This window comes from Bufo gargarizans, chromosome 7, assembly GCF_014858855.1.
Source record: "Bufo gargarizans isolate SCDJY-AF-19 chromosome 7, ASM1485885v1, whole genome shotgun sequence".
In the NCBI taxonomy this organism is placed as follows: Eukaryota; Metazoa; Chordata; class Amphibia; order Anura; family Bufonidae; genus Bufo; species Bufo gargarizans.
The window spans coordinates 167,676,894-167,699,934 of NC_058086.1; the positions used below are offsets into that span (position 1 = coordinate 167,676,894).

Sequence of the window (23,041 nt, forward strand, 5' to 3'; positions counted from 1 at the left end):
AAACACTGAAAAAGCCATACGTCGTGTGAACAAGCCCTTAGGGTAAAATCACACGCTCAGGATTTATGTATGGATTATCCGCACTGAAATTAGCAGGGACGTGCCGTCAATCTGCATCAATTGGTGCGGATCTACATGCGGATTTGGTGTGGATTTTACTCTCCCCATTGAAGTGAATGGAGAAAATCCGGACAGGAAAAATAAACTAAATTGGTCAGGCATAGAAGCCTCTATAAGTATTTCCCTGGATCCATACATGAAATCTCATACATTCCTTCTGATAAAATAGCTGCACATTTTCGGGCTCCTGATGCATATCCCTGTGCATTGCTGGCTGGGGCTGTAGAGAGGGATGGGGGGGGGGGGGGGGGGTGTATGAGTGATGACATAGCAGAGTGCTGTGTGTATTGTGGTGCCTGTAATGAGCTCAGCCTACAGTTAATGACTTCTCTATCTACTCTCTACATTGTTGTGCTGCCTGCATTTGGGGGTGAAGCTCTGGCTGTGCAGTGAGACACGTGATCCTCCAGCTGCTGCATCCAGTCACTAGAAGAAGTGCTGTCCCTTTAATTCACAGTCCTTGTGTGCTGCAGGAAGGGACATGCCTGTTCCAGTGGCTCAGTCTATAGAGGAGCTGCTGCCAGTGCCAGGGCTGTGTGTGCCCAGCAGATGCCAAGGGATGATGTGAATGCTGGGGACAGCTCTGCAGAACTTCTCAGGAGCAGGGAAGATGAGCACAGGTAGGTCCAGCTGAGATGTGTGTAAGGTGTAGTGTGGGGTGCATTGTATACAGTGGTGTGGGGGGCTCATCCTGTATGTGCTATTATATGGACAGGTGCAACAGCCCTGTGGAAAGAATGTAGCAGATGGGTCACAATGTGATACATTTGTTACAATTCGCATTTCCAATATTTTCCCTGTCTATAGTCTTTCCCTATCTCATTGTCTTCACTATTGGTACAGTGATACTGTAGATTGTCAGCTCTGCGGGTTGTCATCTCATGGGATGGTTACCAGGGAAGGCTCTGGGGTTGCACTTTGCTAGCAGACTGAACTTGCTTTTGTTTAACAGCCTGGATAGGTGTGGATTATGTCTGATGCTAGAGTCATAGAGAAGCCTGGTAGATGTAGCTGAGCTGAGTTTGCCAATTAGCGGGGCTTGTGTATCGTTGATGGATTTTCCTAGGACTGCAGGCAAAACCCGAATCTTTTTGACTGGTTATCAGGATACAGGTTCATCTCTGCTACATTATCACATGGGCATTGTGAAGCCTTAGCTTGTTGAATAGAGGATGGGAATGGGTTTTGCATGATATTTTAATTTTTTTATGTAATTGCAGATTTAGATAGATAGATATGGATAGATGATAGATAAATATGAGATAGATGATAAATAGATAGATACAAATATATGAGATAGATAATAAATAGATAGATGATAGATAGATAGATAGATAATAGATAGATAGATAGAAATATATGAGATAGATGATAAATAGATATATAATAAATAAATAGATAAATATTAGATAAATATTTGATAGATGATAGATAGATAATGTGACATAGATACATTTGAGATAAATAGATATGAGATAGATAGATATTATAATTAATGTACAATATGTGACTATTTATGCTGATGTGACATTAAATAATTGGGACGTTTGCAGACACATTTTTGTCCCTTTGACATAAAGTTCGGACTCTGTCTTCTCTCTGGAGGCCGAGTACATTATACTTGATATTCCCCTTGCAGATCCTCACAGCACAGCCTCATTTATCTAACTGCACCGAGTGAATGAATTCTTAATGACACAGGTGCACTTCAGAAGATAAAACCATTAATCCCAATTTATAGAGTAATATCTGGCTGCAGGCATGCTGTCTGGCCAGCAGGGGGCAGCAGGACAGCTGTGCAGTACATGCCATGTCCTGGGGACAGAGCCTCTCTCTGTGAGTGTGTCCCTGAGATTTGGGAGTGGGTCATAGTAACAGGATGTGGCCTACAGATCCATTTCTTCCTTCCTGCTATTGCTAAAAGTCTCTGGAGTGTTTTAACCCCGTAGGCGCCGGCGATGTCTTAAGTGGCAGCCTATTGTTTTTGCATTTACTTAGAAAGATAGGAGCTAATTCTAAGAACCACTTTCATCACAAGTCTCCCCCCCCCCCAGCAGTGAATAGAAACTGACAGATGTGCATTATAACCCTCAGCATCTTGATTGGACCCGCTTACTCATCACTCATCATCACCCCCTTACCCCATAAATCCTAAACTAGGCCACGTAAAATAATTTTTCAGCCTTTCCCCATTCTCTAATCTCCATCACAGTGCACAAGACCTTGACCCATCCGCTTCTGTATAGTTCTGTTCCGCTGTGCCTTATTTATATCTGTACCTGGGAAAGCTGGGTGACGGACAGATAGACACCATAGGGGTGGTCGAGTCACTTGGATGGCGAGTCTGTCTAGCTGAGTAGTAATGTGTCCCCAACTCTTGCAGTTCATTTGCTTTTTGTCATTCAGGAGCCTGGGAAAGCTGGGTGACAATAGCCATGGCTGACAACATTAGCCATCGATTTGTCCCAAAAATATATATTTTTTAAAATCACATATCCTATATTTTCTATATTCATTAACTGGATACAATTAGTTGCCCTTGGACACGACATAGAACTGCCCTTTAATTATCTATTGACAAACAATAGGGCTGATATCTGACATATCCAGGGGCGTTCGCCTAAATGCACACAGCCAGAGTCCTAATACATCCCAAATCCTTGAGCTCTTAATCTACCGCCTTTGAGCCTTGATTTCCTTACTGACCCATGTTTTTTCTCACCAATTCCACCATTTGGCGTGAACTGTTGGATGTTACATTATGGAGGGACTCTTCACTGAAAGCATTGCTCCCAGGGAAGAGTTCCATATGGCGGCACACACAGTCCCTATTGCACTGCAATGTTCAATTGCCATACAGATGCCTTACCTGCAGCTTCAGAGTCTGAACTAGGGCCAGGGGCAAAGCTATAGGGGGTGCAGAGAAGGCATTTGCACCATTGCCCCTGGTGCACTAAAGGGCAGATAACAAGGCACCACTATTACAAATGGCACATAGGAGGTAGCGGTCCAAATTTTGCATTAGGACCCGTGAGGTTCATGTTATCAGTCCCTCTCTCAGTGTAAACACAACAGCTCAGGATTTCCATTATGTCCACCTATGACTTATTTTTCCCACCAGCCATTGCCCGACGTATTTAAAGGGCTTCTATTAAAAGTCCCTATACTGATGTCATATTATAGCCTTCTTATTATGATTGATGAATCACACAATGTCAGGGAGTTATAATGGAGTCTGCTGCAAGTTCTGACTGATTTCCAGAGCCGCAGTGAAGAATGTCACAAAATGTTATTATGGGCAGGAAGTGACCTCAGTGACTGATTATTTATTGTCCTACACAACTTCCTGCCAACAATCAGTCCGACCCGCCATGCTGTTTACTAGGAAACTAGATCATATGTCCCAGGGGTACAGGAAGGAAGCATTTCCCTGGAGGCTGATGCATACAAATTCCTCATATAGTTCTGCGGATAACCAGATTAGGGCCCATAGAAATGATAAATCACATTCCCTTATAATCCTGACGTTAAAATATGCACTAAAAAGGAGAAATAATGAGGTTTCTGAGGACAAATCCTTGCAGGACTGTGATATACAAAAAGGGAATTGATTTTGTTTGTTCTACAATACATATTATTCATGTATTTCATGTATTCAAAATTCCATCATGTTATACTATGGCGCGGTTTTTAGGGCTTCATTTCAAAAACTGGGAATTTTTCCTAAAATAAAGCAGCTTGCTATCACTGGAGGCCCTAGAATAATAGAATATGTCATCTAATAATTCAGATACAACAATCATTTAGGGAATACCACCTTAAAAGAGCACACATGGTGGCCAAAGGTAAAAGAACCCAAAAAGTTGGGCACCATTGGCAAGTTTTCTAGTGGCATGGTCTATTTTTGCTCCTGGGATTTGCTTATACTGGTCCATTGGTTATACCTTCATGGGAAACCAGTTGATCCAGTATTCAATGCAACTGGGTCAGATTTGAACCCAGAACTTCAAGGTGGCAATGATACCTTCAGAGTAACCCGCTATGGGCATACATATGAGAGAAGCAAGCCATGTGGCTGCTGGGTGGTGAGAACCTTTGCCAGTCCACCGCCAAACTGCAGGGGAGAAATTGGCTCATGGTTCAAAAGATAATGGACCTTTCTGTCCTGGGTGGAAAAACCCAGAAACCTAATTGGGGGGATGGTTATTTAGATTTTTGTACGGGGACCCCTGTTGACCTCAATGATATCCTTTAAGAATCTTAACCTTCCTTGTCTGTTCTTTCTCCTACACTTTAAGATTTACCCAAGTTCTTGATTTTCTTTTCTTTTTATCTTTTAGAATTCACCAAACCTGCTCTTGCACCAAAGCCACAAGGTCTTGACAGCTTCAGTCCCAAGTGTTCTTCTCCACTGCTCTCAAAAACTGGTCTTGTCCATCAAGCAAAATCTATGTCCAGGGGTCCCAAGCCTCCAATTGCCCCCAAACCGATATTATCTCCGGCGACAGAAAGGAGGTGCATAGAGGATGAGAACAATTCCCTAAACAAGTGCTCCAATGGTGATGTCGTTTGTCCTGTGGAGATCTACGATGAGGACCACTACAGGCCTGTGTGTGATGACATGACCTTCGAGGATTATATTTCGGTTCCGGAGTCTCAGCTGACAGATGAGGAATGTACTGACTTTGATTGTGAGAAAAGTTCATCTTCTGAGGGCCCTGTAGACCTCTGGAATGCAACATCTGGGGAAGGGGATATCACAAGCTGTAGCCCATCTCAAGCTGGGGAGGAAGACAGTGGACTTCCAGACAGTGCACCCTCAAAAGAGGTAGAATCTGGAGACTTTACAGAGTTGGATGACAGTGACAACACTGATGCCCTCAGCTTGAGGTCTTCCTCCACTGCCGAGGCGGATAGCTTGGTGCCTCATTCTGGCTCAATGCAATTTAAAAATGACCTTGGAGATATAGATGATTTTTTACTGTTGGACAGCAATGAATGTAATGGAGAACCCAGGGAAGAACATGGGGATGAGGACTTATCTAATATTGGGAATGATGAGGTTATTTTGACACAAGATGCAAGTGCAGATAACCTATCTGATGGCAACCTCAATGATGAAAATGACTATGAGGGCTCTTTGGAGGAGACTCCGGGCAATAATCGCGCTGATGATGATGATGGATCTAACGTGACATCTGATCATGAACATTTAGATATTGGGTCAACTGAAAATTCTATATTGTCAGAGACTGCCCATGGTGAGAATGAGACAAGCCAAAGTGTGGATGAGACAGCCCAGTATGAGGATGAAACAACTCAATGTGTGGAAGAGACAGCCCATTGTGAAAATGAGACAACCCAATATTTGGATGAGATTCAATGTGATAATGAAAGCACACAATGTGTGGATGAGATAGTTCAATGTGATAACGAGACAACTCAATGTGTGGATGAGAGAGTTCAAAGGGATGATGAGACAACCCAGAGTGAGGATACAACAGCCCAATTTGTTAATGAGGAAGTCCAATGTGAGGAAAATATAGAACCTGAGGAGGACCTTGCTACAGACGTTTTAGTCAATGAAGTAGAGACCATAGAGGATAATAATGTCCAGAAATTCAATGATGAAGAATTGCAAGACTTTAATGAAGACTTGGACAGTGCTGTATCAGCTCCTAGTATTGAAAAGGAAATTCAACAAGAAAGTGATGTAGACACAAAGGTCAATAATATCTTTGAAGCTGTTGAAGAACCATCCTATGTTGATACTGAATTTGGTCAAGACAATAAAGAAACCAAGGAAGTCTCTGCAGATGACAACCCTGATGACAGCTGCCAGATAATCCCATTTGAATGTGAAAGTAATGATGATGTGAAGGAGCCACCAGAAGAAACACAAGACACAGGAAATGTACAAGAAGAAACCACCTGGGCCAGAATGGAGCAGATAAAAGAAGAAGACTCTTCTGAGGTCATTGATACAGCTGCAGACGATGAAGGAAGTAACGAATATGACGCAGACCCAGCTGTGAATACTCAGGGTGATGTATTATTTCCAAAGGATGAAGCTGACACAGCAGAGCAGTCACCTGAAGACCAGGAAACAAAGGTCAAGGAGTTTGCGGAGATCATTGCAGAGGCAGAAGAGGATGACAGCAACCCATATGTCCTGGAGGACAGTCCACAATCCAGGAGCAGGAAGCTGCTCATTACAGAGGAGACCACTTCTCCCAACAAGAAAGAGGAAGGGACCATCATGGAAGAATTCAGCCAGGATGATGGTGGCCATCTATTCAACATAGACAGAAAAAATATTGTCACAAGGACAAGATCCTACTCTGGAAAAATCCCAGGGAACGTTCCTGAGACTGTACCTGAGGAGACTGTTGCAGAAATGGAGGCTCAGCCATGTCATACCCACTTGTTAATGAATGCCAAGTCTGAAAAGTCAGAATCTAAGCCTTTAGATTTCATAAGGGCTCTACCAAGAAAGCCAAGTCGTTTTATAATATACCCAAGGTCCTGCTCAGTGGAAGGCAGAGAAAACGCAGCCTCAATGTACATTGAGTCCGATATCAACTTCTCTCCATACATCATTAGCTCGTCTGGCAGCTTTTCTCAGAGAAACTACCATACACACAGTGGGATGTCCACACCGACCTCTTTGGTTGACATTCCTCCACCCTTCCAGCTCGCCAGTATTACGAAAAAGCCAATTACCAAAAGTTCCCCTTCGCTTTTTATTGAGAATGACTCTTCCGAGAAAGGCTTCAAGAAGAAGAAGTCATCTTTCAAACGCTTCCTCACCTTGAAGTTCAAGAAGAAGACTGAAAACAAAGTCCATGTTGACGTCAATGTGTCTTCATCAAGGTCGTCTTCAGAGTCAAGTTACCATGGTTCATCCAGGTTAATTGACCTAGACAGAAGAAGCATTGGGAACACTCCGCAGTTGCAGAGTCGTTCCGGGATGCCTTGCCATCCAGATTCTCCAACCGCCATGCTCTTCTACAAGGACATGAAGAGGAAAGGAACATCCAAGGCCTTTAACAGGAGTGTAGCGAGGGTGGAATCTTTTGAGGATCGTTCACGACCACCATTTATGCCTTTACCTTTAACTAAACCCAGGTCTATTTCTTTTCCCAACGCGGACACCTCAGATTATGAGAACATCCCAGCCATGAATTCTTATTATGAGAATATACAGATTCCCCCTCGGAGACCTGCCAGGGCCAGCACCTTCACGGAATTCTTTGAAGATCCCAGCAGAGCCTTGTCTTCTGCCAATGAGAATGACGGATATGTGGATATGAGTAGCTTCAATACTTTTGAAGTCAAGCAGCATCAGACATCGGAGCAGGAGGCTGAAAGGTAACTGCAAAAAGTGACCTGTGCTGAGGTCTTGTCATGTTATATGGGGTCATGTTTTTAGCATTGAATGTTTTAAAGTCTAATCTATACAGGTCCCAGGACTTTGTGCGGCTGCTGCCTCTACACCTCCTAGAACTACAACTTTGGGTCATATTGCCCCCAACTAAAGGGCATCTGTCAGCAGTTTTGTACCTATGACACTGGCTGGCCTGTTACATGCGCGTCTGGCAGCTGAAGGCATCTGTGTTGGTCCCATGTTCCTTTGTGCCCGCATTGCTGAGAACGATGATGTCATAATATATGCAAATGAGCGTCTGGGAGCAAGGTGTAATGGCAACGCCCCCGTTGCTCCTAGAAGCTTATTTGCATATATTAAAACATCCTTTTTCTCAGCAATGTGGGCACATATACACATGGGACCAACACGGATGTCTTCAGCTGCCAACCGCACATGTAACAGGTCAGCCGGTGTCATAGGTACAAAACTGCTGACAGTTTAAGTTACAAGAATTATCATATGATACACCATGTGATTTCACAGGACCAGGAAGTGATTTTTTGAGCCCCTCCTGCTTGGCACTTTGGGGGTAGTTCCCAGGTATCTGTAATGTTCTCTCCTATTCTCACTGCTGTCACATTTTGTTACATTTGTATCCAGACATGACAATGCTGATACATGTCACCTGCACTGATACACTGTAGCAAACAAAGGACTGTATACTTCTGATAAGAATGTTCCTATTCGGTGGCAGCAAGCAGAGATCTTGAAAATGTTGACAAATTAAAACATAAAGCATATTACAAAGTAGCAGAACGTTTCATTATACGTCAATTATTAAACAGAATCTGCCTATTTAGACATGTATGGCATAGCGATATAATATGCCATAAATGTCCGCTAGGTGCTGGTTCCACCTCTGGGACCCGCTGATATCTCAAGAATGGGGCCCTGCCAAGAATCAAGAGCACTGCTTGCATTTGAGGCAACCATTCACTGCTGTACGTCTTACAAAAACATCCGAGCCGGCATGGCTTGGTCTCCATTGACAGCAAGGTCCTGAGGTGGGTAGAAGGTGGGGGTCCGTGGGACACCGTCTATTATGCATTAAATTAATGTTACGGAGCAGAATCTCAGCAATGGATTTTGCTTGAATTCTGCAACAAAATCCATAAAAAATCCAGAGCAAAATCTGTGTTACATGCAACTTTTCTATGAATGGATTATGTTCTGTCCAGTGTCATAACTTCAATGGAGGCAGACCACACAACCACTATGGTGCCCAATGGCTGAACTCCTCCTCCCCATGTGAAAACACTGCATTGTCATGTAGCCAACACAAGGGGAAGCTCAGTGAAAAGAGCTGATTGCAGCTTCCATTGAAGAAAATGGTCACTGTATAACTTCCTATGTAGTGAGCTCCCCCTAGTGGTGGCTGCAGGCAGATTGGAAGTGGGAGAGTTATCAGTGCATTTCTGCCAGTTTTCTGGTGTAAAATACATTGAGAAATTTGGTGTTCAGAACGAGCGTCATATTAATAAAACCACTGACGGATAAAGCGGGTGAGGCCAAGGGTGACTTTTTTAATTGCAAATTTTGTTTAGTTAAAATTCTTCTAAACTAAATTTATAAAAAATCTGGGGCGTTACTCCTTTGCGTTCTACATTGTCTGGGAGTGATTGACGCACACGTACTGGGTGGGGCAGGGGGCCTGGTACTAAGTTTTGCTATGGGGCCCTATGAGATCTGTAGATGCCCCTGATTCTTTCTATTGCAAAGGCTAAAATCTGCAAAGAAAGCCTGCAACATACTGCAGATTTTGGGTCAGATCCGCAGCGCAGATTTTATTTTATCAAATCTCACCCATGCTCTGCTGAAAATCCGCATCGTATCCGCCAGGATTACCCATAATGGGCTGCAGAGCTTTCTTAAAGGCACAGTGCCTCCTTTTTTGCACGTTTCCTTTGAGCTACGCCAGTATTTCACATGATTTAAACTGCAATTTACACCTGTGACAGCGCAGCCGTCAGCTCTAAAAGACATGTGATTTTACTTGATCCGTGATGTCTTGATACAATTATCAGGCAGCGAAAGCGTGAGTCGCCTTTGTCGCAGGGTTGATCTGCCTGTGATTGTTTTTTTGCAGCACAATAATTGCTGAGCCTGACAGGCCGCGCTGCAGAACCGGAGGCTGAACCGCTGACTAAGCGCCAGGAAACTTTCCCCTTGGGTTTCATACGATGCATTTTTTCCGTGAAGCGGGCGGATAATATTACATACAGTGATACCTATTATCTTCTGCGCGGGGCTATCCTGAGACTCCATCATAAAACTCACACGGCTCAATTAGATGTTCTGCTGCGCCAGTCTGATTATCCCCGGACACTGATTGGATAATGACTGGTGATGTAATCAAGGGGAGGAGCCAGACATAGAGTCGAATAATTAGAATGCATTATATTGCTCACTAGATGATAATGCATCTGCGGTTACTAAACTGACCCTCGGGGAGTTCATAACCTGCCAATGTTCATAGAAGACCGCAGCACGTGCCGGCAGGTTAATTAGGCGGAGACATCGTGATTGATTCCACCTCGTATCAGCAATATCAGTGATTCTTGTGGTTTCCTCACTGACTCCCTAGTCACTGCCTGCAATACATGTTAGTGTTCAAGTATTACAGCAGGTATGATCTTGTACATAGGAGGCAGTATTATAGTAGTTATATTCTTGTACATAAGAGCAGTATTATAGTAGTTATATTCTTGTACATAGGAGGCAGTATTATAGTAGTTATATTCTTGTACATAGGAGCAGTATTATAGTAGTTATATTCTTGTACATAGGAGCAGTATTATAGTAGATATATTCTTGTACATAGGAGGCAATATTATAGTAGTTATATTCTTGTACATAGGAGGCAGTATTATAGTAGTTATATTCTTGTACATAGGAGCAGTATTATAGTAGTTCTATTCTTGTACATAGGAGCAGTATTATAGTAGTTCTATTCTTGTACATAGGAGGCAGTATTATAGCAGTTATATTCTTGTACATAGGAGCAGTATTATAGTAGTTATATTCTTGTACATAGGAGCAGTATTATAGTAGTTATATTCCTGTACATAGGAGCAGTATTATAATATTATATTCTTGTACATAGGAGCAGTATTATAGTAGTTATATTCTTGTACATAGGAGCAGTATTATAGTAGTTATATTCTTGTACATAGGAGGCAGTATTATAGTAGTTATATTCTTGTACATAGGAGGCAGTATTATAGTAGTTATATTCTTGTACATAGGAGCAGTATTATAGTAGTTATCTTCTTGTACATAGGAGCAGTATTATAGTAGTTATATTCTTGTATATAGGAGCAGTATTATAGTAGTTATATTCCTGTACATAGGAGCAGTATTATAGTAGTTATATTCTTATACATAGGAGCAGTATTATAGTAGTTATGTTCTTGTACATAGGAGGCAGTATTATAGTAGTTATATTCTTGTACATAGGAGGCAGTATTATAGTAGTTATATTCTTGTACATAGGAGCAGTATTATAGTAGTTATATTCTTGTACATAGGAGGCAGTATTATAGTAGTTATATCCTTGTACATAGGAGCAGTATTATAGTAGTTATATTCTTGTACATAGGAGCAGTATTATAGTAGTTATATTCTTGTATATAGGAGCAGTATTATAGTAGTTATCTTCTTGTACATAGGAGCAGTATTATAGTAGTTATATTCTTGTATATAGGAGCAGTATTATAGTAGTTATATTCTTGTACATAGGAGCAGTATTATAGTAGTTATAGTCTTGTACATAGGAGCAGTATTATAGCAGTTATAGTCTTGTACATAGGAGGCAGTATTATAGTAGTTATATTCTTGTACATAGGAGGCAGTATTATAGTAGTTATATTCTTGTACATAGGAGGCAGTATTATAGTAGTTATATTCTTGTACATAGGAGCAGTATTATAGTAGTTATATTCTTGTACATAGGAGCAGTATTATAGTAGTTATATTCCTGTACATAGGAGCAGTATTATAGTAGTTATATTCTTGTACATAGGAGCAGTATTATAGTATTTATATTCTTGTACATAGGAGCAGTATTATAGTAGTTATATTCTTGTACATAGGAGGCAGTATTATAGTAGTTATATTCTTGTACATAGGAGCAGTATTATAGTAGTTATATTCTTGTACATAGGAGCAGTATTATAGTAGTTATATTCTTGTACATAGGAGCAGTATTATAGTAGTTATATTCTTGTACATAGGAGCAGTATTATAGTAGTTATATTCTTGTACATAGGAGGCAGTATTATAGTAGTTATATTCTTGTATATAGGAGCAGTATTATAGTAGTTATATTCTTGTACATAGGAGGCAGTATTATAGTAGTTAGATACTTGTACATAGGAGGCAGTATTATAGTAGTTATATTCTTGTACATAGGAGCAGTATTATAGTAGTTATATTCTTGTACATAGGAGGCAGTATTATAGTAGTTATATTCTTGTACATAGGAGCAGTATTATAGTAGTTATATTCTTGCAAATTAAGGGCAATAATTAATAATTATTAATATTAATAAACCTTAATATTTAAAAAACATAATTTTACATCGGATATCTGAGCTCTTCAATGTGTGCCTTTATACCATTTGGTTCTAGAAATGAAGGAAATTCATTGGATTTATATACAATTGTTAAGTTATTTTGTCGTCTATTTCCTTCACCACTGTTTTATCTGCACTTTCCAGAATTCAGCCCTTTTAGTTAAAAAGACACATTCTGGACAGGCGTGTGTCAATAACGATTATTATTGAGAGAAGCCATTGCGACTAAGAACAGCTGCAGGGCTGCCATTGAAACCACACTGCAACTGTTCCTTTTCATTGGTGTATCTTATTTAATCGCTATTTAATGGCAATGCAGCAAAATCGTGTTTATTGCACCATATCTCCCCAGTACTGAGATAATGTGCTGTAAGGGAGCAGAAGATGCAAAGCAAGCAGTGAGTAGGTGGGTGGGCTGCAGCACCAGCCTATAACCCCCTTATAGATTACTTATGTGATATATACAGGGATTTATTTTTTCACACACCATGGGCCCCAGTGCAAAAACTGTAAGAGGGCCTCAACCTATTATATGTCACTAATAATACTTGTACCCGGATATTCGGCAGCTGGACCTTGTGGGTCCCTTGTGCCCGTTGCTTTTCTACCACCTGTACATTGAATCCATGTTTAGGCATCTTATTAAAGCTTATCCTGCGGGGTGTGGGATTTTGGGTTCCATAGACCCCTGCGTAGACTGCCTCTACACACTGGACAGATGATTCAATATGGTGTCAACCAGTAGTTGTGAAGTTTTACCTATTAGGCACGTTCGGCTCATCTAAACAAGAGCACAGCTTTACTTGGCTGACTGAGATCAGCGGCAACAACTTTATATTTTGCCGCCTATCTCCATATAAAACAAATGTTTGGCTGAGTTAACTATATCTCATGTATATGAGTCCTGGGACACTTAAAGGGAACGTGTCATCAGAAAATGACGCTATTTTTGATTTTCCATGTCAATAATAGGCACCACTTCGTGGTCTGTAGGGATCACTTTACTGCAGTTATCTGCTTATCTATGCACAGAGGTGATATCATTACAGGCAAGATTAGAATAACAGTTAACACAATAGGTGATATCGCAGCTTATCTACTCCACCTCCCTGCAGAATGACCTCTGCACAGGTCACAGAGCCAAGAAAACTCTCCCATAGAAGACAATGAGGCCTCCTCCTGACCATTGTGTCTATGGCCCATGGGGCTGCCGTAAAGCTATTTTATTTTTAATTTTGCTTTCTAAATGCTTTTAGGAGCAACTCAGGCAAGATGGCCGCCCCCATAATCATGTTCAAGTAATAGAATATCTGCAATTAGAAAATAAAAACAGGTCGTCTCACTTCAGCAAGTGGCATTTATCATGTAGAGTAAGTTAAAGGGGTTGTCCGGGTTCTGAGCTGAACCCGGACATTCCTCCATTTTCACCCCGGCAGCCCCCCCGACTTGAGCTTTGGAGCAGTTCATGCTCCGATGCTCTCCTTTGCCCTGCGCTAAATTGTGCAGGGCAAATGCATTTTTTGGAGTTCCTGTGACGTACCGGGCTCTCCATGGGGCTGCCAGGAACCCCGGTGACATCACCGGCACTGATGGGCGGGATTTAGCGCAGCCCTAGCCATCAGAGCCGGTGACGTCACCGAACACACTCCGCCCGGCAGTGTGTTATTGAAAACAAAAGAGTCCGTGCCCTGCGCGATTTAGCGCAGGGCAAGGGAGCGCATCGGAGCATGAGATGCGGGTGAAAATAAGGGTATCCGGACAACCCCTTTAATACAAGGCACTTACTAATATATTGTTATTATCCATGTTGCCTCCTTTGCTGGCGGGATTCATTTTTCCATCACATTATACACGGCTCGTTTCCATGGTTATGACCACCCTTGAAACAATCAGTGGTGGTCGTGCTTGCACACTATTGGAAAAAGAGCCTTCCTCTCTAGTGGCCGCGACCTTGGATGTGCACATAGGCCAGTGCTTTTTCCTATAGTGTGCAAGCACGGCCACCACTGATGGCTTCAAGGGTGGTCGTAACCATGGAAGCGAGCAGTGTATAATGTGATGGAAAAATGAATCCAACTAGCAAAGAAAGCAATATGGAAAATAACAATACATTAGGAAGTGCCTTGTATTAACGTCCCTCTACCTAATAAATGCTATTTAATGAAGAGAGACGACCCCAGGATAAGGTGACTCCACCAGAATCAGCCGCTAGGGACAGTGAGGTCGGCCATAGTGGAGGACAGGGGTAAATTCCCGAAGGTCGGACATGGCTCCAATCATACAATTCCCCATCCCCTGTGATTGCAGTTGGTTTTTCTTATCTAGGCTGGATAAGGATCCTGCGGTTTTCCTGTCCTGCACTTTACAGATATAAATATCGTTTGTTTGTAAGAACATTATGCGGCCGCTCCGTGCATTGGGGACCGCAATTTGCACGGTCAATGTCCACGCGGCGGCTGGGACGGATCGAGACCCATTCAACTTGAATGGGTCCGTGATCCGTCCGCACCGCAAAAAAATAGAACATGTTCTATTTTTTTGCAGTGTGGAGGCGCGGACAGAAACACCATGGAAGCACTCCGTAGTGCTTCCGTGGGGTTTCGTGCTTCCGTTCCGCACCGCAGCTCCGGATTGCGGACCCATTCAACTGAATGGGTCTGCATCTGTGATGCGGGGAGCACACGGCTGGTGCCCGCATATTGCGGCTCGGCTGTTTGCGGGCCGCAATACGGCCACGGCCTAAGCCTCATTCACATGTCAGTATTTAGTCAGTGATTTCCATCAGTGATTGTGAGCCAAAACCAGGACTGGAGCCTCCACAGACATAGGCTTCTTGCACACGAACGTGCCATGTTTTGCGGTCCACAAATTTCGGATCCGCAAAACACGGATGCCACCCGTGTGCATCCACAATTTGCAGAATGAAACAGACGGCCCAATATAGAAATGCCTATTATTGTCCTCAAAACGGACAAGAATAGGACATGATCTATAATTTTTGCGGGGCCACGGAATGGCGCAACGGATGCTGTGTGCTGTCCGCATCTTTTGCTGCCCCATTGAAGTGAAAGGGTCCGCACCCGAGCTGCAAAAAATGCGGCTCGGATGTGGAACCAATCCACGATCGTGTGCAAGAGGCCATAAGTAGAGATGAGCGAACTTCTGTTTTAAGTTCGGCGTCTAAAGTTCGGGTTCGGGTTAGCGGAGAATCCCGATATGGAACCGGATATGGATTCCGACTTCCGTTGTGGTCCGTGGTAGCGGAATCAATAGTGGCCGATTATTGATTCCGCTACCACGGACCACAACGGAAGTCGGAATCCATATCCGGTTCCATATCGGGATTCTCCGCTAACCTGACCCCGAACTTTAGACGCCGAACTTAAAACAGAAGTTCGCTCATCTCTAGCCATAAGGTATAAGGGGAAGATCTGCACCGGGTTCTGTGTTTAGAGCCGCACCTGGTTTGGCTCAAAATCACTGACCAAATACTGACGTGTGACTGAGGCTTTAGACAAACATCTAAATGACTTCCGTTGCGAGGAGACATGGCTGCAGTGGGTCCGCCTGTGCATTGCAAGTCCATACAGCGGTCATGTCACCGCATCATCTAAGCTTGTCTGTGCAAAAAAAAAAGGCAAACAATACCGGATTTTTCTTATCTTTTTTCATTTTTTTTCTTAGAAAGATGAGATTTAAAATAAAAACTGTATTTAATTGCAGACCAACCCATTTAAAATAAAAATAAAAATCTGCCAACTTCTAGTACACTTTGCAATATTCTTGCTTTACACCCAGGAGATGAAAATAGGGGCAAACCTAAAACTTCTCACAGCTGAGGGTTTGTTACAATCGTATCCCTGTAAATTACAGGACACGACATCAAGTGCATTTACTTAATAAATCCAAACTCTCAGCCAGGGGCGTTTCTAGGGTCTCAAAAGATCTGGGGCCCAAACCCCAAATGCATATGGCCCAATTCTCTAAGTGCACTGAAGACATTTTGCTGCACTTGCTCTACAGCGGCAGGTGCCTCTCACATCCAGGGCCTCCCAGGTGTCATCACCTTCTCCATTCGGTCCGGGCAACTTCTTTCAGCTGCGCCTCGTGTGACACACGGACATCTTAGCTTTCCACATTTCTATCATCATCCTCCAACCTGGAGCCCCCACAGTGTCATCCTGCTGCTCGCTGTGCTCCCCAATACCCCCAAATACGATCCTCAAAAAAAATGAGTGCCCCCCATAGTAATAGTGCTCCTCATAGTCCCACCAAGAGTAATTCCCTTCTAGAATACCCCCATTAGTAATACTGCCCCCCTATAGTGCCCCAACTGTGATAATGCTCCCCAAGAGTGCCGCCCTCCAGTATTAATAATGCCCTCACAGAGCCCCCAGTAGAAATAAGGCCCCACTATTGTTTCCCAAGTGGTAATAAAGCTCTCTACAGACCCCTCAGTAGTAATAAGGACCCCCATAGTGCTCTTAGTAAAAATAATGCAGATCTAGAGGTCCCTCCTATAGAGCGCCTATAGTGTCCCCTGGATTTGAAATGCCCCCACAGTGCCCTCAGTATTTATATCGCCCCCTACTGTTCTAATGCTCACCCTGAAGCCCCCCAGTATTTATAATGCCCCCTTCAGTGCCCCCTGTATACCTCTATTTAGTGTCCTCAGAAATTGTAATTCCTCAGCCCCTCCACCATACAGTCCCATGTAAATAACATTATTTCCCTCCCTCCACCATAAAGTCCCATGTAAATATCATCACATCATCTCTCAAGCCCCCTCAAATATACAGTCCCATGTAAATAAAATCCCTCTCTATCTATAGCCCCATCCAATATACAGTTCCAGGTAAATAACATTACCCCCTCCCCAGCTACCTTCAACAAACAGTCCTATGTAAAGAACATCACCCTCTCAATATTCAGTCCCATGTAAATAACATCACTCCACCCCACTGACCAATGTAAATAACTTCCCTTCCTTCAGCCCTAACATACAGTCCCAGTTAAATAACTACAACTCCCAGCATTGCTCTGCCTCTCACTTTACTTACCTCTCCTCATGTAGCAGACATCACCACAGCTTCTTCCCAGGACTTCTCTTCACTGCTGAGCCGTTCTCTCCTGCACTGGTCACATGATGGTGACATCATCGCAGGTCCTTCTCAACCACTGTCTGTTTTACTGGTCACATGACCTGTGATGTCACCACAGGTCTGTCAGCTCTTGCAGGACATTGGATTTAGGGATGAGCGAACAGACGTCTGATGAAACATCCAAAGTCGATTCGCATAAAACGTTGTTTCAATACTGTACGGAGAGAGCGCTCTGTACAGTATTAGAATGTATTGGCTCCGATGAGCCGAAGTTATTACAAGTGGTACCTTGGAACTGAACCCGAGTTCGGGAAATGGTTTTTGAAAGTATAAATCAATTTCTGAAGTTATTATGCGAAGTAATAACTTTGGCTCATCGAAGCGCTCGCTCCGTACAGTATTCTAACGAATCGACTTTGGGTGTTCCGCTGATCCTGAATTAGATTCAATTGTATTGCCGTCCTGAGGATGGCAATACAGTTCTATCTATCTGGCAGGCAGGACATTCGGGGCCTGGGACAAAACATCAGGGGCCCAGGAACTAAATGTTGTAACCTAGCAACGCCCCTGCTCTCAGCGGGAAATCAGATAAATGATCACATAAACAATCTATTGCAGAACCACATAATCTGAATATTGTACATAATAGTCCACAGATACTTCATGGAGCAAGTTCAGTCCAGGTGTAGACGTAGTGTGTTCGCACGCAATAGTTGTGACGTTTCGGGGGTCACGCCCCCTTCCTCAATCTGTGGACTATTGAGTGCAATATTCAGATTCTGTGGTTGTACAATAGATTGTTTATTGGAGCTTGAGCTGAAAGTTTGGACTTAGGGCTCTTTCACACTTGCGTTGTTCTTTTCTTCCGGCATAGAGTTCCGTCGTCGGGGCTCTATGCCGGAAGAATCCTGATCAGTTTTATCCTAATGCATTCTGAATGGAGTGAAATCCGTTCAGGATGCATCAGGATGTCTTCAGTTCCGAACCGGAACGTTTTTTGGCCGGAGAAAATACCGCAGCATGCTGCGCTTTTTGCTACGGCCAAAAATCCTGAAGACTTGCCGCAAGGCCGGATCCGGAATAAATGCCCATTGAAAGGCATTGATCCGGATCCGGCCTTAAGCTAAACGTCGTTTCGGCGCATTGCCGGATCCGACGTTTAGCTTTTTCTGAATGGTTACCATGGCTGCCGGGACGCTAAAGTCTTGGTAAAGTGTAGCGGGGAGCAGTATACTTACCGTCCGTGCGGCTCCCGGGGCGCTCCAGAGTGACGTCAGGGCGCCCCAAGCGCATGGATCACGTGATCGCATGGCACGTCATCCATGCTCATGGGGCGCTCTAACGTCACTCGGGAGCGCCCCGGGAGCCGCACGGACTGTAAGTATACCGCTCCCCCGCTCCCCACTCCTACTATGGCAACCAGGACTTTAATAGCGTCCTGGCTGCCATAGTAACACTGAACGCATTTTAAAGACGGATCCGTCTTCAAATGCTTTCAGTTCACTTGCGTTTTTCCGGATCCGGACAACGCAAGTATGAAAGAGGCCTTAGGGGACTTTCAAACTTGCGTTGTTTGATTCCGGCAGGCAAACTGTATGCAAACACATGTAATTTTTTCTGACTGATCAGGCATTTTTCAGACTGATCAGAAAAATGCATTGCAAAACCAGATCCGTTTTTCCGGTGGCATCAGGCAAAACGGATCCGGTATTTTTTTTTCCTCATTTTTAAAGGTCTGCGCATGCGCAGACCGGAATGACGGATCAGGCACTAATACATTCTTATGGAAAAAAATGCCGACTCCGGCATTCAGGCAAGTCTTCAGTTTTTTTTCGCCGGACATAAAACCGTAGCATGCTACGGTTTTCTCTTTTGCCTAATCAGTCAAAATGACTGAACTGAAGACATCCTGATGCAAACTGAACGGATCGCTCTCCATTCAGAATGCATGGGGATATGCCTGATCAGTTATTTTCCGGTATTGAGCCCCTGTGATGGAACTCTATGCTGGAAAAGAAAAACGCTAATGTGAAAGTACCCTTAGTAAGTAAATGCACTTGATGTTGTGTCCTGTATTTTACATGGATTGGGAGTATCCTCGGACACATTGGTAATACACAGATAATACGTAATACGCTTTTGGGTTATTTCTATTACAATCGTATCCCATCTAGACAATCCTCCATTAAATAGCCTGGACTCCGGACTTGCACTGATACATTGTAACAAACAGCTGATATGTTTAGCTCACAGAGGATTGTCTGGAATGGATACATTGTATCAAACCATCAGTACAGGAGAGAGATTTGTGCTGCTGCTGAGTTTTAGTTCACCGCAGATTGTCTAGGCTTGATACAATTGTAACAAACTCTTTTAGGCCTCATGCACACGACCGTTGTGTGCATCCGTGGCCGTTGTGCCGTTTTCCGGGTTTTTTTCACGGACCCATTGACTTTCAATGGGTCCGTGGAAAAATCGGAAAATGCACCGTTTGGCAGCCGCATCCGTGATCCGTGTTTCCTGGCCGTGAAAAAAATATGACCTGTCCTATTTTTTTCACGGCCAACGGTTCACGGACCCATTCAAGTCAATGGGTCCATGAAAAAACACGGATGCACACAAGATTGTCGTCCGTGATCCGTGTCCGTGATCCGTGTCCGTTTTTTCCTATCATTTCAATGGCAAACTTGACTTAGATTTTTTTTTCATTTTTCATGTCCGTGGATCCTCCAAAAATCAAGGAAGACCCACGGACGAAAAAACGGTCACGGATCACGGACCTACGGACCCCGTTTTTGCGGACCTTAAAAAAAAACGGTCGTGTGCATGAGGCCTTAGTCAGAAGTATAAGTTCGTGGTTATATGCAGCAGCATCAACAAGCAAAGCAGTATAAAGCATGGACGAGGAACATAGCAACAGCCTAAACATCTGAGACAGAAGGTGGATTCTAGACTACCTCAGACACCAGGAGACAAGGCAGGTAAGATGGGGCCAGTTGTAAGGCTTTTTTCACACGGGTGTCGCGTGTGAGGGCCGGATAAGATGCGGGTGCGTCGCAGGAAAATGCGTGATTTTTCCGTGCAAGTGCAAAGCGTTTTAATGCGTTTTGCACGCGCGTGAGAAAAATCGGCATGTTTGGTACCCAGACTTCTTCACAGAAGTTCGGGTTTGGTTTAGGTGTTGTGTAGATTTTATTATTTTCCCTTATAACATGGTTATAAGGGAAAATAATAGCATTCTGAATACAAACTGCATAGTACAATAGCACTTGAGGGGTTAAAAAAAAATAAAATAATTAAACTCACCTTAATCCACTTGTTCGCGCAGCCGGCATCTCCTTCTGTCTTCTTCTTTGATGACCTGGGAGGAAAAGGACCTGTGGGGACGTCACTGCGCTCATCACATGGTAAAAGATCATGTGATGAACCATGTGATGACCGCAGTGACGTCACCACAGGTCCTTTTCCTGTACACAGCAAAGATGAAGACAGACGAGATGCCGGGCAGCGTGAACAAGTGGATTAAGGTGAGTTTAATTTTTTATTTATTTTTTTAACCCCTCCAGCGCAATTGTACTATGCATTCTGTATTCAGAATGCAATTATTTTCCCTTATAACCATGTTATAAGGAAAAATAATAATGATCGGGTCCCCATCCCGATCATCTCCTAGCAACCGTGCGTGAAAACCGCACTGCTTGCGATTTTTACACAGCCCTATTCACTTCTATGGTGCCTGCGTTGCGTGAAAAACGCACAATATAGAGCTTGCTGCGATTTTCACGTAACGCACAAGTGATGCAGGAAAATCACCGCTCATGTGCACAGCCCCATTGCACCCGTGCGGAATAGGACAAGCTGAGCACACAGCTGGGGGATCTCAAATATTCGGCCTGTGAAGGAGGCAGCAGTGGCCGACTATAAGCATTGATCACTCGTGTCGTGTCTGTCCATTTCCAGTTAAATGTCAGTGCCAGATCATTGACTTTTCTGGACCGTTAGTTGTCAGATTAAAGGAAGTTTTACGTAAAAAAAAAAAACAGTTTGTATTTTTGGTTTATTAGCTCATTAAGAGCGTTTTATTTGAGGTTTTACAAGAGGAGGGTCTTCTAAGTTCTTAACGCTGTGACAGACATGAAAGCTTCCCGACTTTATAGATCAATTAGAATTAATGAGAGGTAAAATATACTTAAGAAGCAATGTCTTTTTCGGAAAGGGAGGCGCTCCAGAAATAACCTTTGCTTTGTCTTAATTAAGTGCATTAATTAAGATTTTATTCGCTTTAACCCATTTTCTGCTGGGTAAAAACATGCACAAAGCTACTGTGAAGGTTACATGAAAGCAAAGAAAAAACATACAAACCAATACATAACTTCAGCCTCCTGAGCTTCTGTGCAAAAGCTGCACCCGGCCTCCTAACCAGCGGTCATGGCCTTCCGCCTAAGGCCTCATGCACACGACAGTATTTTTTCACGGTCCGCAAAACGGGGTTCCGTTGTTCCGTGATCCGTGTCCGTTTTTTCTTCCGTGTGTCTTCCTTGATTTTTGGAGGATCACCAGACCAGAAAAGTGAAAAAAAAATCTACAGTCAAGTTTGCCTTGAAAATGATAGGAAAAAAACGGACACTGATCACTGACGCGGATGACAATCTTGTGTGCCTCTGTGTTTTTTCACAGACCCATTGACTTGAATGGGTCCGCGAACCGTTGTCCGTCAAAAAAATAGGACAGGTCATATTTTTTTGACGGACAGGAAACACGGATCACGGACGCGGATGAAAAACGGTGCATTTTCCGAGTTTTCAACGGACCCATTGAAAGTCAATGGGTCCGCAGAAAATCATGGAAACGGAACAAAAGACACGGATGCACACAACGGTTGTGTGCATGAGGCCTAACAGTGGTATTCTCCTCTCTAAGGGCTTATGGACACGACCGTATGTATTTTGCAGTCCGCAAAACACGGATCCGCAAAAAATATGGATGATGTCCGTGTGCATTCCGCAGTTTGCGGAACGGAACATCTGGCCCATAATAGAACAGTCCTATCCTTGTCCTTAGGGTTTATTCACACGTCCGTAAGTGTTTTGCGGATCCACTGGCAATGTGCATTCTGCAATTTGTGGACCGCACATCGCCGGCACTATAATAGAAAATGCCTAATCTTGTCCGCAATTGCAGACAAGAATAGGACATGTTCTATTTTTTTGCGGAAACGAAAGCACGGATGTGGAAGGGCGAATCTGCAAATGCGGATGCGGATCCGCAAGTGTGGATGCGGACAGCACATTCCGGCCCCATTGAAAGTGAATGGGTCTGCACCCGTTCCGCAAAATTGCGGAACGGATGCAGACCCATTTTGCGGACGTGTGAATGGAGCCTTAGCCTTTTGCGGCCCCATTGAAGTGAATTGGTCCGCACCCGAGCCGCAAAAACTGCGGCTCGGATGCGGACCCGAAAAACGGTCGTGTGGATGAGGCCTTAATGTGAACAATAATAAGACATGTTCTATTTTTTTGTGGAATGGAAATACAGACATGGAAAGCACAGAAAGGGCTTGTTTACACGACCCGTGCGCGGTCCGCTATGCACGGGCACCGTCGGTGGGGTAGCCACATGGGGATCGCAGACCCATTCACTTGAATGGGTCCGCGATCCATCCGTTCCGCAAAAAGATAGAGCAAGTTCTATCTTTTTGCGGTGCGGAGGAACGGAACGGAACCCCAAAAAGCACTCTGTAGTGTTCCGTTCCGTGCTTCCGTTCTGCATCTCCGAAATTTCAGACCTATAATGCGGAATTCTGCCCGTGTATTGCGG

The 23,041-nt window shown here is 43.6% G+C and overlaps 1 protein-coding gene across 5 annotated transcripts in view; it reads left to right on the top strand.

Moving 5' to 3' along the window:
- Positions 1–496: 496 nt before the first annotated feature.
- The window catches only part of FGD5 (FYVE, RhoGEF and PH domain containing 5), a 115,251-nt gene continuing 92,706 nt past the window's right edge, over positions 497–23,041 (top strand). For all 5 annotated transcript variants that reach the window (XR_006390867.1, XM_044301214.1, XM_044301215.1 and 2 more), the window contains exons 1-2: positions 497–740; positions 4,461–7,491. Coding sequence is in view for 4 of the 5 variants with exons in the window: in XM_044301214.1 (XP_044157149.1) it covers positions 689–740; positions 4,461–7,491 (3,083 nt within the window). In the remaining variant the exon portion in view is untranslated. The remainder of the gene's footprint in view (positions 741–4,460; positions 7,492–23,041) is intronic.